Source organism: Phyllopteryx taeniolatus, chromosome 14 (genome assembly GCF_024500385.1).
Source record: "Phyllopteryx taeniolatus isolate TA_2022b chromosome 14, UOR_Ptae_1.2, whole genome shotgun sequence".
In the NCBI taxonomy this organism is placed as follows: Eukaryota; Metazoa; Chordata; class Actinopteri; order Syngnathiformes; family Syngnathidae; genus Phyllopteryx; species Phyllopteryx taeniolatus.
The window spans coordinates 14,062,512-14,081,259 of NC_084515.1; the positions used below are offsets into that span (position 1 = coordinate 14,062,512).

The 18,748-nt window shown below is 39.9% G+C and overlaps 1 protein-coding gene across 7 annotated transcripts in view; it reads left to right on the forward strand.

The window, feature by feature from the left end:
- The window catches only part of pde1cb (phosphodiesterase 1C, calmodulin-dependent b), a 96,501-nt gene that overhangs the window by 75,635 nt on the left and 2,118 nt on the right, over positions 1-18,748 (forward strand). For 6 of the 7 annotated variants that reach the window (XM_061797846.1, XM_061797847.1, XM_061797849.1 and 3 more), the window contains 11 exons: positions 964-1,030; positions 1,210-1,326; positions 2,506-2,646; positions 5,886-5,986; positions 7,094-7,222; positions 8,142-8,243; positions 11,395-11,515; positions 13,356-13,437; positions 14,695-14,815; positions 17,589-17,764; positions 18,391-18,597. In XM_061797846.1, coding sequence (XP_061653830.1) covers positions 964-1,030; positions 1,210-1,326; positions 2,506-2,646; positions 5,886-5,986; positions 7,094-7,222; positions 8,142-8,243; positions 11,395-11,515; positions 13,356-13,437; positions 14,695-14,815; positions 17,589-17,764; positions 18,391-18,597 — 1,364 coding nt within the window. Of the gene's footprint in view, positions 1-963; positions 1,031-1,209; positions 1,327-2,505; positions 2,647-5,885; positions 5,987-7,093; positions 7,223-8,141; positions 8,244-11,394; positions 11,516-13,355; positions 13,438-14,694; positions 14,816-17,588; positions 17,765-18,390; positions 18,607-18,748 lie in introns of all 7 variants that reach the window. The other variant, XR_009791818.1, reaches the window with a different exon arrangement.

The following is an 18,748-nucleotide window of genomic DNA, read 5'->3' on the forward strand; positions in this document are numbered from 1 at the left end:
GGTGCCAAGTATTGCTTTGGCACCATCTTGTGGCATCATGGTGCAAAGCAAGTAAGTTGAAGTGAGGTGAGGAGCTTCATGTAGTATAGTGCTTTGTTGCCATATTATGGCATTAGTAGGCAATTATAAAAATTTCTGGGATGCATCAATTCCTTAGGTTTTCACAATTTGCTCGGTCCCTATCCGCCGAGAATAGCTCTATCGCAGTCCACCTACGTTGCAGATTTTTTTGTGGAACGTATTTACTCATCTATGGCAGAAATCCTATATCATGGAAATCTGTAATGCCCCTGCATATGGGTAAGGAGAGCCACAGCCACCCATGCACTTTTCAGCTATTTATCGAATTAAAACACAATGAGCACACGCACGCAGGAGCTGCTGTGAACCACAGCTCACACCCAGGCACTTGCATGCAGACTCTCATAGCTTGAGCCAACCTGCCCCGCCTCTTAAAGGTGCATATCCAACACCCAGACCTTACAATATGTAAAGTATTTTCTATACACTTCATGCTTACTTTTTTGTGTGCTTTAAAATGTGTGTTTCAAAATGTTTAAACGTTTTTGTTTTTATTTTTCGCTATTTGCAGCAGGGCTCTGTCCCTATCCCCCGACTTACTGTATGTACTTATTTGCATCCACGTCATTCATTACAGTCTTCATTGCATTATTTGCTTCTGTCCATCGTGATTGTTATACCCCCTACAGCTTTGAGATTGTTTTGACTACAGCAGCATGTGAGTGTTAGGCCACATGCAGCTTTAATATGCCTCATGTAACTTAAATGTACCACTTGTAACATTCATAAAAGAATCAAATGAAGAACGGTAAGTACAGCAGCAACTGAGCGTGCCTTGTTTTTCTTTAAATGTGTTGTCAGGTCACTTGTGTTTTGGCACAACCGTGTGCTGTTTTTATTTGTGCTTGTTCAGTTTTTATGTGGTTTATCTCATCCAAACAGGATGTACCGACGCACCTCCAATTTGGTGGGACTCAGCTATCCCCCTTCCGTTATATCTGTGCTTAAGGTATTAACCCATGCCCTCCAAAACCAAGCACAAGCAGATAAGAAATAACACATTTTGCGAACAGTACATGCATACTACAAGGCTGGGATTAAGTGGATTGCAAATTTAGCTATCATTTTTTTCACATTTGAAATTTAGGAAAATTAGTGTACAATGTATCTTTTTTTTCTCCCACACAGAATGTTGACAAGTGGTCATTTGATGTGTTCGCTCTGAACGAGGCCAGTGGAGATCACGCGCTTAAATTCATTTTCTATGAGTTGCTCACCAGATATGACCTCATCAGCCGTTTCAAGGTAAAGATACAGGACTACGTTTTTGTCCACGTATTATTAAAAAAAAATAAAAAATAAAAAAAAAAGATGAAAAATAAAAAAATATTCACCAAAAGTATGAAAAAATTCCCCAAATATTAGATGAAAACAATACAGTACTATGAGTCTCACAAGAAAATGAGATGAATTAAGCATATATTAGAAAAAAGTATTTGGCCTGAATGAGGCCAGCGCCGAACATACAAACTGATTTGAGACAAATGTTTTGAGATATGAATGTGATCATGGAATGAATCAATCTTGTATCTCAATCCATTAATCTACTGTATTCTGAATATATAAATATTTGGCCTGATCAAGGCCAGCTGCAATTACGCGCTTAATTTATTTTATACGAATTGCCCTCCAGATATGATGTCATCACTTTTTTCAAAGTAAATGGACAACATTATTGATCCAAAATAAAAGGAGATCTCGCTCTCTCTGTAGTGCAACACTGACTGTTACGCGGGGGCTCAGACACACTACATTAGATATGTTAAGCCAATTTTTTATTGTATCTAATAGCTGAGGACACTGCACTCCAAGTAGTGACAGCACATTAGTGTAAATGATGGAGGCAATGAAGCTAGCATGAATATGTAATCACAGTCCAAATGATGCACAATCCATTTTACGGCACCAGCCTTAGTTCCTGTGGGGCAACAATCTCTACTAGTCATATAAGTCAGGAAATCTGTCTTTCAGTTTCATCTCGTAACATGAGATTTGGTAGGCATGTCTGTCATGAGTAGATGTGCAAGATAGTCTCAACACATGCCTGAAAACACATAGGAAGTTTATTTTGGCCATTTCCAGGGGTCCTTCGAAAGTGGACTGCTGTCGTCCCTCAACATATTGTGGTTGTGTATGTATTTTTTGGGGTCCGATATGTGACCATCTCAAAACTGACTCAGTATCGACCCTTGGAAAGTTAGAAAAAGCATTTCGGTGGACATAAAACAATGCACGAAAAAGTCTCAAGAACCCATGGACAAAATTGAACAGGAAGTCAACCATTTTGGTTTAAAGTAGCCATTTTGGGAAATTACCAGGGCTCAACGTTTGATCGTTTCAAGGATTCACCCTTAAAAAGAGAGTGCGAGATCCCATTTATCACCGCTCGCAGCGTTAATTAATTTTGGCTTCTTTATCTCCCAGATTCCAATTTCTGCAGTTGTGTCGTTTGTCGAAGCCCTGGAAGTGGGATACAGCAAGCATAAAAATCCCTATCACAACTTGATACATGCTGCTGATGTTACGCAGACTGTTCATTACCTATTACTCAAGACCGGCATGGTGGTGAGTATGTACGATGCATATACCGAGCTGCCAACCTATTAAAATTCACTTCCAGAACAATTTGTCTGAGTTTCCATATTTAAAACATTTTGTCAAGAACATTTCTGTGCTACAGTCATAATTACAATCGTTAGTAAGTTATGGCTTCAGTATTTGTCAGTAATCTTGTAATGGTGGACGCAGTTGCAGCCTAAATCGGAGCCAGTATGAGAGTTCGAGCTTCCATCATCAAATATATCTGTCTATGGATTAATTCACCTTTGCCAATTTCTTTTTTCAACCCTGGTAACAAAAAAAAAAAGTCTATTAAAGCAGATTCAATTAATTAATCTTCAAAATTAAAAGTTAGCACGCTATTTTGCAAACAAATAAATAGCATTGCTGACCGACTGAATTGGATTGTTTATAGTTAGTTTAGGACTGTAGTTTTGGCTTCTATTTTGTGCAATGTACTTATTGTAGATCTTGCATGCTGTGTATATTACATATTTATATTTCCTATATTCATAATTGCTGCTTAAACAATGCAAATGTTCCCAATTGTGGGACTAATAAAGGTTATCTTATTTTACAAATATTGATTAATAATAATATACATCAGTAAATCAGTGTTACGGCGGTAAGGAATCAACGTTCAGTGAGTTCTGTTACAAAATACAGAAGTTCCATAACATTTGACAGCTCTGCATATATAGTAATTTGTTCGCAGTGGCAAAACATAAAAAAGCAGAAATCTGAACCCCCACTATTTGCTGGGGATAAGCGCAGAGACCTGGCGTGAATAGCGAAAATACACAAATAATTGACGCCCGTCCTAAAAGAGGTTCGTAATTGCCTGTAAATGCCACGAAATGGAATTAAGCACTTAAAATTGTAGGCATCGTAAAAGAACGCCGTACACTGGGATTCCGTTTGGACCGATTTATATTTACTGTGGTCGGCAACAGCAAAGCATCAACCACACCAAGCGTTTAGCATATACAAAGTCATGAACCCATGTTCCATAATTGACTGTATTCAGTAGTTAAAATATTCACCACAAACACACCACCGTCATATGGTACTCAATAATAGTAGTAGCCAGCACAAATTGATGTGACATCAGACGGGGGCAAACAAATGTGGGCACGAGCACTTTACACAAATGGTATGTCATTAAATTCGCCTTTTGACATTTTTCCCATTTATATTACAAATAAATAAATAAATCCCATTACAAAGGCAAAATTTAATGGCAAAGTAGACGACCACTGCTATTAGTAGCTACATCGGGAGACAAGCAAAAACTTTGTTTCACTTTAACTGTGCACAAGGTCACATCAAGATTCCACAAGATGGTAGTAAATAACACTTTTGTTGCTTTGGCCTCATCACAAAATCAGTGAGGAGGCAAAGCTGCAAATTCACGAATGCCGAACCTGACCATGGGTATGCGGGGGTCCACTGTGTAGCTTTAAATGGTGGTCTTTTTGGTAGTTGGAACACTACTGGAGTAATGTGATTTACTTTTTCCTCCACCCAAGAAAAACAGCACTAGCCTCTTTTCATGCCCGAATTCCATCCAGCCACCCCTTGCTTCTGCAGTGTTTTTCTTTCATCACCTTAATAAGATGGCCGTGACAGCCGGCGACACGCTGCCTTTTCTGCGGGCCGTGCCTTGCACAGGAAACCGCATTACTGCTGTGACCACGGGGCTCAGCCGCGCTAGAGCATTTGTCATTCCACACGCCCTCCAGACTCCATTAAATCAACAATCAACAGGTCATTCATAAGGCAGGCCCACGAGTAAATACACAAGGGGGATGCATCGGCCATTTTGCTCTGTTATTAATGCCGTTCCCATCCCTCTCATCCCCCACTGTTGATTTGTCAAAGATAGCAAGCTGAATTCTCTCTGCGTACATGAGTACACGCTACTATAATGCCCACTCGCAGACGTGTGTGTGTGTGTGTGTGTGAGTGCGTGTGTCCATAGCTGTAGAACACAAACACCCATATTCAAGCTTGATAAAAGCCAGCGCATGTTGGCTCACACATCAAGGTGGAGGCATTATAGAGCGGCAAGGTAAGACAAGGGTATTCATAAGCCAATTCAATGTGCTATTTATTACTAAAAGAGAAAAGTAATCTATTACAAAAAGTACACAGAGCATGAAATCCTCTTAAAACACAGTTTGAAAAAAATAGATAAACTGGTGTCGGCCAGTTGAAATACACTTTTTTTTAATTTATATATATATATATATATATATATATAATGGTAAAGAAAAAAAGTGCATAACAGTAAAGACATAAACAGCTTCATAAAAATTGTGAGTTGCACAACTTTTCAGCGTTAGTTCTGATGAACAGCACATACTTGTTCAGTGACATGGGGGTGAGTTTTTTTTTGTTTGCCATTGTGTCTACTGCATGCGCCACATACACAGATCCGCTTTGCTAAATGGACAAATGTATTTCGGTGACTTGGTAGTGAAGCGCTGTCTCTACGAGGGGAAATAGCATCAATGCTTGGACTGTCTTTATGGGGGCTCGCTTTTTCTTTACACTCTGGGTTTAGTGGTAGCCGCTCTCCATGTCGCAACCCTCGAGCTCATTGCAGCGAAAGCTGTAGTCGTTGACATTGGTCCTGCAGTAGAGGGGATGGGGGCAGCAGTGGTAGTTGCATAAGACAGGACCATCCCCTCACTGCCAGTCCTCCATGTTAACATGGATAGTTGAATTCCACAGCCATGGCAGTGAATGAGTTTTAACTGAAAAAAACGGCGCTGTCTTTTTTAAACCTTTGGGGTATTTTGACAAAAGCATGTCACAAATGTGCAAGACACCTGCGTGCTGGTTTAAATTGTGGGGAAATGCATGTCTGTTTTAAAAATAGTGTTGCATACCCAGATGACACGATTTAATTCATTCACATTTATTCAACTTGATGTAAAAACACTTTGTTTAACTTCTTATCTAAACTTTCCTTTTTGCTCTCCTTACCTTCCCCGTCTTCCCCCCACCACCCATTTGTTTCCATTCATCCCGAACCGTAATGTATTCCCTCCTACACATCTTCATAATCCAACCTTCCTCACGACCCCGCTTTTCCATTCACTGGCTTCCCATTTCTCATCACTTAATTCCTGTCCATTACTCTCTCTGTGCATTCTTTCTCATTCATGGCTGCCCTTTCCATTGTATCATTCTCCACCCTCCTTCATTTGCCCCCACCCCCCCTCCCCCCTCTCCCACAGCATTGGTTAACTGAGCTGGAGATCTTTGCCATGATCTTTGCTGCGGCCGTGCACGACTACGAGCACACGGGGACCACAAACAACTTCCACATTCAGACAAGGTAATGGATCATAAAATCAAAAGCGCTCAGCTCTTGACTCAGAGATCGATGCCCTCATTTACCAAGGCGTGAGGGGCTCTTACACACACACGGGTACTGGTGCAGCAGTAACATAAGGGGAAGGACAAGAGACAATAGAGTTTCTCATTCTGTAAAGTACTTAGTTCATGATGTATTGGAGTGTGGAATGGCATTGAAAGAAATATGCTTACTACTAATATATATATATATATTTTTTAATTTATTTTTTATTTTTTTGATGGATTCACCCCAGCAGTGATTAATCATAACCCCCACCTTGCATAATAGAAATAACCAGAATGACTCAAACTGATCATCAAATCAGGACAGTTATAGTAATGCGGTATCATATCATGCATGAAGTATGGATGAGTTCTAAGCTCGGGCTCGACACATAGACGTGTCTTGTCAACTATGTATTCATTTGTCCAGCCAGTTTTTAAAGACAACCACGACTTTGCCAAAAATGAGCATATCAATTCAAAGTAAGCCACAAAGTCAGCGAAGTTACAGTCATGCATGTTGTATTATGAAGTGATCGTGTACATAAATGTGCTAAAGCTCGGATGAGCAGAAACATTGACATGTCAGTCCATATAATGAACTATAGATTAGCCATCACTTCATGATACACTGAATTTCTGGAATTTCCCTGGCTTATCTTGAGTCAATTGGTTCATTTCTATCGTGCAAGGTGATGGTTATCATTAATAACTGTCGTGAGGAGCATGGTAAGCACCACCTTGCACAAATTGACTCAAGATATGCCACAACGTCGGGGACATTACCGTAATGCAGTGTCGCATCATGTCATTTCAATTTAGGCAGAAAACTATTTTGGCCTAAATTGAAATCCTTTATGCGTTCACACAATTTAACCTCATTGATACGAACATTAGACTGATCTAATTCCACTTGGGCAATAAAATTCCCTAACAACCAAAAATGAAAAAATCCTGGAATGAGTTTCAAATATCATCAAAGCCCTCTCTCTAATTATACTGATTAAAACGAGAAGCGGCAACATTAGATTGTCGCCGACGGTCATAAACGTCGTAATGGACTATTTGCTTGGCCTCCTCCCAGGTCTGACACGGCTATCCTGTACAACGACCGCTCGGTGTTGGAGAGCCACCACGTGAGCGCGGCCTACCGCCTGCTGCAGGAAGACGACGAGATGAACATCCTGTACAACCTCTCCAAGGATGACTGGAGGTCAGAGCAAAGGAGAGCGAGCGGAGTGACAGCAATAGAGAAATAAAATACGGTGGTACCTTGACTTACGATTGCCGCAACTTTGTAGTTCTTCGAGTTTCAAGCTGTCACTTTGTCGTTTTTGTGCATTGTGTTGAAAGCCAAATTTTTTTTTTGTCACGGGCGTGCTTCATATACCCTGCCAAAAAAGGGAAAGCCACTGTGGCCCGTACAATTTCAACGGTTTATCGAAGCGGGTAAACAGCCAAATACATACAGTAAATGAAAACACTCGTGAGCAGCTACAATGGGCCAACTCACTTGCAGACATGCTCACAACTAAGTTCCTGACATCATTCTTTAGGCCACACCCCTTAAAGCTACAGTTGTTGTTGTGACTCTGCTAGTTGCAACATACAATAATTACACTTTATAAAAGCAGTTAATTTCTTTACATTCTCTTTTGTGTTTTTATACAACAGTGCTGTTTTTCTTTATTAAAAACGTAACAAACGTATTTGTGAAGGTTCTGGAACAAATTAATGGCATTCCAATTCATGTCAGTATTGATCTTTTTAAAGTCAAGTTATCACTGTACCAGAAATAAAATGAAGAAGAGATACAAAAGTTCAGACCCATGTACACTTCACACATTCATAGTGATTTCGCCTTTTGTTCTGCGGGAAATGACAAGTGCTTTCGAGGTCTAACAGTTCTGCACTCAGTGAAACTGTGATAATACATTAAAGAAGATAGGCACAATCCAATTTTCATAGCATGAGCCGGGACCTGTCAAAGCAAGACATTTATAAATAGCTCTAGCAGTCAGTGCCGGCTCTCTGCTTTTTGCCCCAGCAAGCTTTTAATTCTTTTTATTATTATTATTTTTTCACCAAAGTGTGTGTGCGACATTTCATTTTGTCTTGTCTTTTTCTCACAGAGAGCTGCGCGCTCTGGTGGTGGAGATGGTCCTGGCCACCGACATGTCCTGCCACTTCCAGCAGGTGAAGGCCATGAAGAACTTCCTGCAACAGCCTGAGGGGTCAGTTGACTTTTCCCTGCAGTTTACATTCAAATCCCATTATGCTCCATAGTCTCCACTTGGCTGCAGCGCTCTTTAGTTGTCATCCATCCATTTTTCGATAGCGCTTGTCCTCTTTGGAGTGGCAGGTGAGCTGGAGCCTATCTCTGCTAATTTTCAGGAAGAGGTGGGGTACATCTTGGACTGATCGACAGTCAATTGCAGGGCCCTTAGAGACAATGATTCACACTCAAACATTGTTCCCTATTTTGCGGTTCATCGTTCGCACCCCCACTGTATCCCAGGTCGCCGGCTGCACAGTAAAACACAAACACAGTGAGCACATTTCTGCAAGAGCTGCTGTCGGCCGCAGCTCACGCCCAGCCACTCGCGCAGAAGTCACACGCCATATCACCAGGCCCCGCCTCATAAAGGCACATATCTAACACACAGACACTATCATACGTACATGATTTTGTGTTTGTGTTCGATTACATTTGCAAAGTATTTAAAATGTTTGTTTTAAGTTTGCCCTTAAAACATGTGGGAGTGGTACACTTTTTTTTTTTTTTTTTTTTTTTTTTTTAAAGGGTTTTATATTAACTGTATATCACATATTTATTTATTTATTTTTTAATAGCAAGTGGGTCCTGACTGTATCCCCCCCGAGTGAATAGCGATTCACTGTATGGACAATTTAGTCTTCAATGAGACTAACTGTTTTTGGAATGTGGAAGGAAGCCGGAGTACCAGTGAAGATACAAACTCCTTATAGGAGAGCCTGACCCTTTTTGTTTAAAACTCCACTTTCACTTGACGATATTATATTTGCCTATTGTAATATACCACTGCGATTGGCTGGCGACCAGTTCAGGGTGTACCCCGCCGCTCGCCCGAAGATAGCTGGAATAGGCTCCAGCACGCCCGTAAACCTAGTAAGGATAAGCGGAACGGAAGATGAATGAATGAAGGAATGAATGTATGTAATATACCATTGACATTGTGTACTGGTATTAGTGCTACTGCAGTCAAGTAAATAAATGCCAAAAAATAGCCATTTGCCCTGATGGAAACATCACAAAGCACAAGCTGTTAAGTACAATACAATAATATACTATTGGTTCCTATTCTTATGTTAGCTGGAGTCAAGTAATCATTTGACCTGGTGACTCATCTCTGCTTGTGTAGCAGGTGTGATGATAAGAAAAGGTCAAGGGGTGTAGGAGCATGGGGGGGAACCTATTGACCTTCTAGGTGTCATTTCCAAAAGTGCCCTGAAAGCACTAACGTATAGGAGACTACTTCAGATCATTTCCCCTAGACGTGTTTGTGTGTGTGTGTGCGTGTGCATGTCTGCGCGTGTGTGAGTGAGCAGCAAACAAGAGCCCGAACAGTGCTGACTGCAGGGTATCCTTCCATCACACACACACACACACGCATGAGAGATTGCAGTGTGTAATGCTGAATGGACTGTAATGTAATTCGAGGCAGGCTGCTGCAGGCCTGACGCAAATGGGATGAGGATGGGAAATGCGAGCCGATCTTTCTCACCCCCGTGTTTAACCTTCTGTGCCTGTTTTTGTTTGTCTCCTGCCCATTTTTGCATCCGTTTATGAGCCGCCAGTAATGCCCGATAATGTTAAATGAGCTTCACAGCAGCTTTCTGTGAAACAGACAATTAATCTTAAGGAGGCAATCGCGTTAAATGGAAAATACATTTGGATTTGAACTTTTTTTTTTTTTTTGGGTGGATGACCACATAATGGGTCAAGGAAATGTTGTGAAATCCTGAGTCAAGGCAATATTTGGGTCTCTCTTTAAACACTGGAAGGTGCAGGGTACTGTGTTTTCTGCTTTTTTTACCCACCTGTGTCCCCCAGCTGTCTCTTATTACTTTTGTTCATCTCGTATTCAGTTGGGTCGTCCACATGACTTGTAAGAGTTTTACTGGAAAGTCCAACACCTTATCGAAACAATGACTAAATAATGCACAGAGGGCCTAATTAGGATCATAATGTGTTTTTAAATAAGAAAAAAAAATGGCTTTATAAAAACATAGTTATGAAATGAGTGCATAGAATGAAAAAAAAATTTAATTCAAAAACTTTTTAGACTCATTTTTGTGTAATTGTCTTTGTTTTATGTTTAGTTTGGCTGTAACCTTCAGTTGAGAGAGGCAATAAACAGCTTGAAGCTTCTTTTACTAATTATATCTGCCAAACTCCTGCTTGTTGTGAAGTGAGTTGAGTTCAATTCACTGCCACCATACAGTGCTTGCATCTGAAGTTTGCACCCGCAAGTCAAGGGAAATAATTGGCCGATCGACAGCTCATATCTTGAAAAACTTGAAAAAGGCACCACTGTAGAGTACTGTATCTACATCTGCTTATATCTTTTCTTTTTAGGAAAGTGCCACATGAATCGTTTTTCCTTTTATAAAATGAGGGATGCACACACGGGTAACAATAGCAGTTGGGACAGTATGAATTATGTTTTAAACCAGCAATGGCATGTGTTATTGCTTTGGCTCTTGCAGAAGAGCCTGCGACAGGTGTTCAAATGCTGCTTTTGTACTGCGCTTGGCTTTTCTTTTGTGCTGTACTAAAATTCACTTTCGCGTGATGCCATTTCAAACGCGTTAACAAGTTTAATGTACTCCAAAAGCATATTGCGAGCCATGACGTATGCTAGCCAGAGGCTGAGCTGCACTGTTTGTTTACAGAGTTATACGCATGAGGCAGTTAATGTTTATGTTACACTGGGTATGCCTAAAATCTGAATCCGTGCCGTTTTACCCGCCTATCGTATGCCCTAAGCAAGAATAAATGTCTGTGTGCTTTCACCTTAATACTTTCAGTGTGCATCTTTTGGAGTTCCATTGTAAAAACAACAGTGCAATAAAACAGTGTGTAAGTGACCCACAGCATTACAGGACATTTTTTACTCTCGAAAATCATTCAACTCATTGCTGCTTCAGAACAATGTGTTCCATTTTTGTCATTTAAGGGCCATTATCAGTCAAATCCCAAATTGGTTGCCTCATCTCTTGAGGTTTCCGTTTGTACTTTTTTATTTTTATTTTTTTAAATCCACTCTCCTTACCATTGTTATTGTACCTGCATATTCTTGCTTTGGTGTATTAATGTGCCTCTCCATTTACTGTCATCTATAGCATCGATAAGCCCAAAGCCCTGTCCTTACTGCTGCACACTGCTGACATCAGCCACCCGGCCAAAGGTTGGGACCTTCACAACCGTTGGACCACCTCTCTGCTGGAGGAGTTCTTCAGACAGGTAAGTGCCAGTGGAACACCTACCTCGTCTTTTACAGTGTAGGTGTAGTAGTCATTCTTTCGGAGTAATTGTTGCAATTAAAAGAAGCCCCATAAACAAGCAAAACGCTTGCTGAGCTGATGTCATGATGATGGTTCAAACCACAGATGAAACGCATGAAAATGTCAGCATCACGACTGTATTCTCACAATGTTGTGAAAAGAAATGGGTCTTGGATTTGCTTTAGTCAAAAAACTACGTACACTTGCAGAATCCATAACAGCCGAAGCAATAATGCTCAAAATATTGGATAACAATCTAAAAATACAAAATTGTTGCTCGAAAATACACAATGTATGAAAAAATACATTACGTTAAACATAAATGCTCGCGATACGAGGAAATATAAAAATGTAAGAGGAAAAATACAAAAAGATTAGTAGAAAAATACACTAGTATTATGAAAAATGCAATAATATTACAACAAAAAATAATATTAGACAAAAAAAACTAAGATTAGATTTCAAAAAAAAAAATATTAAATTAGGCAAAAATAGACAATTATTGGAAAAAATGTCCAAAACATTTGACAAATACACACAGATCAAATACACACAGACAAACATACGCAAGTATAATATTAATATTAATATTAGATTCCAATACACAATAGAAAATGTTTAAATATTAAAGCAAAATACAGAGTATAAAAATAGTACCAAAAATATATGAATAGTATTGTAAAATTACTCAAATATCAAAAGAAAATGAAACAAATATTGGAAAATATCAAAGAATATTCAACAAAGAAATACAGAAATATTTGTAAAAAAAAAAATCAATATTAGATTAAATGTCTGTGTAAATAAATCTGTGTCCTTGGTTGTATTCACAATGACACAAAAATATTAGACAAATACAAAACTATTAGACAATGCTATTAAAATGGTTGACAAAAAATATTAGAAGAAAAAATTAGAAACATTCGAAAAAAACATGCAATGAAAAACAGGTTCTTTTCTGAGTTGAGTCTTCTCTGCCGACGTTTTCCTCTTTTTTTCATCTTCGTCTTTGTTCTCCATTTGTGTGCTACTGGGGCACAAACCGCATGAGAGAACCACTACTCTTCTCATAAATTAATCATTCTTGTTATTGAGCACATCTTTATTAAACCAATAAAAATCTTTTTGGGGCCAAATGCCAAAATCTGAGGAAAAGCACTATTTCTGTATCCACAAAAAGTAGCCATTGCCAAATAAATCAGCAAGATATACAGTAAATCCCGCATATTTTATCGCGGCCATAAAACGTTTAATCACTCTTCTGCAAAATGACAAAAAGGGAGTTTGCCTACTCTAGTTCTCAGTGGCTCAGTTTATGAAGCATTAAACAAGATGCCACCAATGTCGCATAATGTTATGTAACAATGACTGAACATACTGTGTGTTGAGAAGAGATGCAAAACAAAACATCATAGCTGGAGAGGTCAAAAGAACAGTGTGCCTTCACTGCTAAAATCCTTGACAAAGATCAGTCACGCACATTCCTTCATTATCAAACATTGCTGTTGTCATTATTATGGCTGCTTTTGTTATTGCGCTCGCTATCACAGGGCTTTTTTTTTTTTTTTTTTTTTTTTTTTAATCTCTTCAGGGACACACTTTGTCAATAAACAGCTTCTGCGCACGATGCTGACTCCCACCTCTGAATCTCAAGTGTTTAAAAAAAAAAAAAAAAAAAAGGAAATGGAACTCATTTGTTCCCCAAAGGCAGTCAGTCGCTGTGCCGAGCAGGTCGTCAAGCCTGTTGAGGAACATAGCGAGACGACCGCGGTCTTCACGAGTGACTTTGTGTTTCCCAGGGGGACAAAGAAGCGGAGCTCGGCCTTTCCTTCTCACCGCTCTGTGACCGAAAGTCAACAATGGTGGCGCAGTCCCAGATCGGTGAGTCAGAATGCCACCTACGTAACAGAGTGGCTCTACGGAAAGTTGACCGAGCAACAGTGCATCGCTTTTAATTCTGATGTAATTGACCCCATGCCACAGTTAATTCCCAAATGCCTCATCCACTTTAACATATAAATGCCCAACCACTGATAATTTCCCCCCGATTAGGGAAACTGACAATATATTAAATAGATGGGATGTTGTTGGAGCGCAATAAAATGTTATGTCTATGCTTCATTATCAGTATTTATTTGTAAAATATTACAAATAGAGTCATAATATTTAGGTTTATTATGCATGTTAATTGAAAACTCTAAAGTGCCCGTAGGTGTGAATGTGAGTGCGGATGGTTGTTTGTTTGTATGTGCCCTGTGATTGGCTGGCAACCGGTTCAGGGTGTACCCCGCCTCCTGCCCGATGATAGCTGGGATAGGCTCCAGCACGCCCGCGACCCTAGTGAGGAGAAGCGGCTCAGAAAATGGATAGATGGATGGTATTCAACAAATTGGCCATCTCAGTGAAATGTAAAAAAAAAAAAAAAAAAAAAAAAAGGCACTTAATTCCATTTTTAATTGCTATTCTATTTTACATTAGCATGTATGTATTATGATGAGCTTTAACTTATATTTTATATAATTAAGTTTCTGTGTTTAAATCCCTCAGGACTAAACACCTTAGCCTCTAGTTGACAGGAATATCATTTCCGATTATTATAAAATGTGTTTTTACAATAATACAGACAGAGACACGCGTATAAACGCGTCACAACTGACTCAGTAATATCAGCAATTTTTTGTAAAGGATAAAGAATATTCCCCTGAGGATTGTTATATTGTCTGTCTACATGTGTTGCTCCACCATTTTTGTTAAAACGTCCGCTGTTAAAGGGTTCTAACATTGCATCGCTGGTGCAATTCCTTAGCCCGTCTTTTGCGTTGTTTGCTAGCATTAGGCTAAATGGACTGTTGTAAGGCAAAGGTTGGTTGTTTTAAATACACAAGATGTAATTCTTTGGGATATTTTTATGTGACAGCAAACTTCAACTGGGAGTGGCAATAAAAAGCTTGAAGCGTTTTTTTTGTTTTGTTTTTTTATTGTTCACCAACTGGCATCTGAATCAGCCAAACGACAGATTGTATCTCAAACTCTGAAGTTGGGTCAGTCGTATCTCAAGGCACAACTGTATATTGAAATTCTGAAATGTCCAAATAATACCAGTTCTCTACTAAGCTGCGCATGTGCTGGTGTGCGCAGGCTTCATCGACTTCATCGTGGTGCCCACCTTCACCGTGCTGACCGACATGATGGAGCGCATCGTCACGCCGCTCATCGACGAGGCCTCGCACTCCGCTCTCGCGGGCTTCCGACGCTCCAGGTGGGCTTTGCGCTTCAAAATTCGGGACACCATTTTGGGGATCTTAATGCAGTAGCGGCGTATCTAATAGAATGAAAAGCGTACGAGTCGCACCATGCGTAATCCATTTCTGCTGCGTGGAATTGTCCTCACCCTTCATTCAGCACACCCAGACTCCTTGAAATTGACGTTAGATAGGCTGCTCCACATTCAGGATCAACAACAGGCCCCAGCAAGGGCTGTCCAAAGTTGTGCAGTTGTTTTTGGATGAATTACAATGACCGTTGACAACCAAATACAGTAGCTTTAGCCAAAGCCTTCATTTAGCTGGGTTAGATTTATTTTTGTACATTTTTTTAGGCTCACATAGCTTTTTCTCCAGAACCTGAATTTATCTGGTAAAGGTTAGATTTTTGAGGGATTCAAATGACTCTATGGTTGTCAATTCGAAAGACTTTGGACGCCCACGTAGCCTTATCCAGAGGCCGGATTAGATTGGAGTTTTGTCAATTTCTTAGGTACTGAAATGACAATGTGGGTGGCCAGACCGGAACCTTCATTTATAGTATTTGGAATATACCACATGACCACATAGCTTTATACAGAGGCCACATTAGATTTTACTTTTGCCTATTTTTAAAAAAAAATTATGGATTGAAATGACTGTAATGGCCCCTTGCTTTATCCGGGATTTGAGTTCATCTGGGCTGAATTAGATTTTGGGGGGATTCAAATGACTATGTGGGTGGCCACTTAGCTTTAGCCAGAGGCTGCATTGAATTTGGGTTTTGTAATTTTTTGAGGGATTGAAATTATTATGTTGATAGTGACATAGTTTTATCCAGAACTGTAATTCATCTGTGTTGGATCATATTTTTGTGGGATTAAATTGACTATGTGGATCGCCGCATAGCTTTATCAAGAGCCTTCAGCAGATTTGATTTTTGGCCATTTTTTAGCGAATCAAATGGTAATGCAAAGTGGCTGTATCGCTTTAACCAAAGCCTGCATTTATCTATGATTAGATTTTTGCGTGATTCCGGTGTCTGTGGACAACCACATGGCTTTATCCAGAGCCTGCATTTATCTGAGGTTTGATTTAGTCTAACTAAACTAACTGTCCAGAGAGTGCTAATAAAACTGTGTCTGTGTAAAAGTGTGTATTAAACATCAATATCAGCCTGCTTATCAGCGTGCGCAACAGCCGCCATCTCACACGGTCTTGGCGATTTCTGCTCACCTGACGTGCTGAAAGCGCGTCTGAACTCTTCATCTTCCATCACGCCGCTTATTGCCATTTTCAGTTATCTGGAACCGTCTGCCCATTATCGCTCCCCTCTCATCGCTCAGACGGACGCTTTGAGTCAAGAGTGAATCATCTCAACACATGCCGGATGGATTGCTTTGCCTGGCGCATGTTCACATATTCCACTTCCCCAAAGGATGAATGCCACTGCCTTTAGTGGCGTCCCTTCATCTCTAATCCCATCACAGAGCTGTCACATGACTGGACGCTTGCTCTTCCTAATCTATTCTATTGATGTTAGGTGGGGGCGAGCCAATGAAACCGATTTAATCTAATCACAAGGTAATAGGAAAAGGTCCAATTTGGGCACTGGACAGGATTTCTGACACACAAACACACGCACGCACACATCCACTCACACACACACACACACACACACATTTATCATCGGAAATGTTGTTCCCGTACGCCCCGTTTCAAGAAACCGCAAGCAACTGTATGTTTGTGATCACCAGGTGGCCAGGTGTTCAACGTAGGTATGAGAGCAACTGCTGTGTTAATCTCTTCTTCTTCTTGCCGGGAATAAACAGCAGAGTAAACTCTTGGTGTTTCCCAGAGTTTATTGTAGTACTGTAGAAGAAAAATACTGCCGCAGTTGATTTCAAAATAAACCAATCACTTGTCGACACTAACTTGGCTGACGTGCTGCACAAAAAGAAATTGCAATATTTTGCTATACTTTAGCGCGCAGGTGTCAAACTGAAGTCACGGGGGTGAGATCTGGTCCGCCACATCAATTTATGTGGCCCACGAAAGCAAGTCATGTGCTTCAACTTCCGTGATTCTGGCTAAAATCTGTACCAAATTTTCAAATGGTCATATACTGTATAGAAAATTACAATGATATCTTTTTTCTTACCAAACACCTTTTTGCAGAAACCTGAACAGTAGTTGGACAAACTATTATCCTTTACCTCTGATTTCAAAATTAGTTATCCATCAATTGTGTGTATATAATATGAAGCGATGAAAAATTTGTATGGTTTTAGTCATAACGGCCCTCAAAGGGAAACCGTACCAACATGGCCTGTGACAAAAATTAGGTTGACACCCCTGTTTTAGGGTTTACATTATGTATATTCAATATGTATATACAAGATGCGCTCATTGTCCTGAAGTGGTATAGTTACATTTTGTATTAAATGTATTTTCATTAAATGTAATTTATTTCAATATATTCGATTAAATTCATATATATTTATCATGAAATCATTTCATTTAAAAAAAAAAAAAAAAAAAAAAAATCGGGCTCGTTTTTGTGACAGGTAGTTGAATAAATTTAAGCACTATTTTCGCTTTTTTTTTTCTATTTATATACTTGTAGCTAGACACATTGCTATTAAAGCAAACACCATACAATATGTAAATAGACATTAAAAACTTGACCATGTAGCTCAGCTCAAATGTAGCTGTTCCAAACTAAGAATCAAATGCTAAGGGTAAAAATGTCCAGTGCTCTGAGCTCGTCTCCTTTATCTTTGCACGCAGTATGAACAGTATTAGCTCAGAGGAGGCCAAGAGGCACAGCGTGAAGAGCATGCCCTCCGACGGCTGCTCGTCGGGCCACAACTCCCTGCTGGCTGTGGACATGAAGAACTTCAAGGCGCTGTGGAACGAGGAGGTCTACCAGAACAGGGAGCGCTGGAAAGCGCAGGCCACCAAAGGTGCATGACGTTCATTCTACGAAAAGTCAAAACACAGAACTTTCAATACACCTCAAACGATTTTTTTTTTTTTTTTTTTTTTTTTTTTTGGCTTGCTTGTTCCTTGCTTTTGTAGCATCTTTGCACTCCCACACAATCCAGACATTCATTTTTCTACTTGTTAAACATCTACTCCAAAGTTGGCATGAATACAAATCATAAACCTCATTTCAATTCATTTCAGATTATTTTATGGGTCACTAAAAAAAAGTTATTTTTCTTCTCTTTTTGTTCAAATGTACGTGTTCCCCAGTCCTTTTTATTATTATAGGTTATTTTATGAGAGATTAAATGAGTACAATAATAAATGACATACTTTAAATAATGTAATGATAACTTGCCTATCATTTTTTTTAAATCAATTCTTCCTTTGCTATGCCACTTATTAGAAGCCAGTAATTTTATTTAGATATTTCTTTTTGTCTTACCATATTGTGGGTCTCATCTATTTTTTTCAATTGTTTAAAATTTTTCCACTTTGTATATTAATAACTGTCTTGTGTATTATGTCTTCTTGGGGTATTATAATTTGTACAGTATGGCGGCGGTAACTAACACGCTCTCTTACCTGCCTTGTCGAACGTCAGAAGCCGAGGAGAGAGCCAAAAGGGACGCGGAGGAGCGAGCCCAGCAGGAAGACACCACGGAGCCTCAGAAGGACCACGCCGACTCCGCCGAGCCCAAAGACGGCGAACAGGAGGCAGGCGACAAGGAGCCTGAGCCCGACGGCGGTGATGCGGCTCCACCGCCACCCGGGGGCGCCGCCGCACATAAGAGTCCCTCGCTGCAGAACGGTTAGCCATGTTAGTCAGACAACCTTGTTTTACTCTATTCAGTCTATGCAATTTCTTCTCTTCCTCGCAAGGAATATGCTCGAAAGGTAGTTATTGGTGTTGAAAGTATTGCCACAATAGTATGATTTTCCCTGACAAGTTCAATTTATTT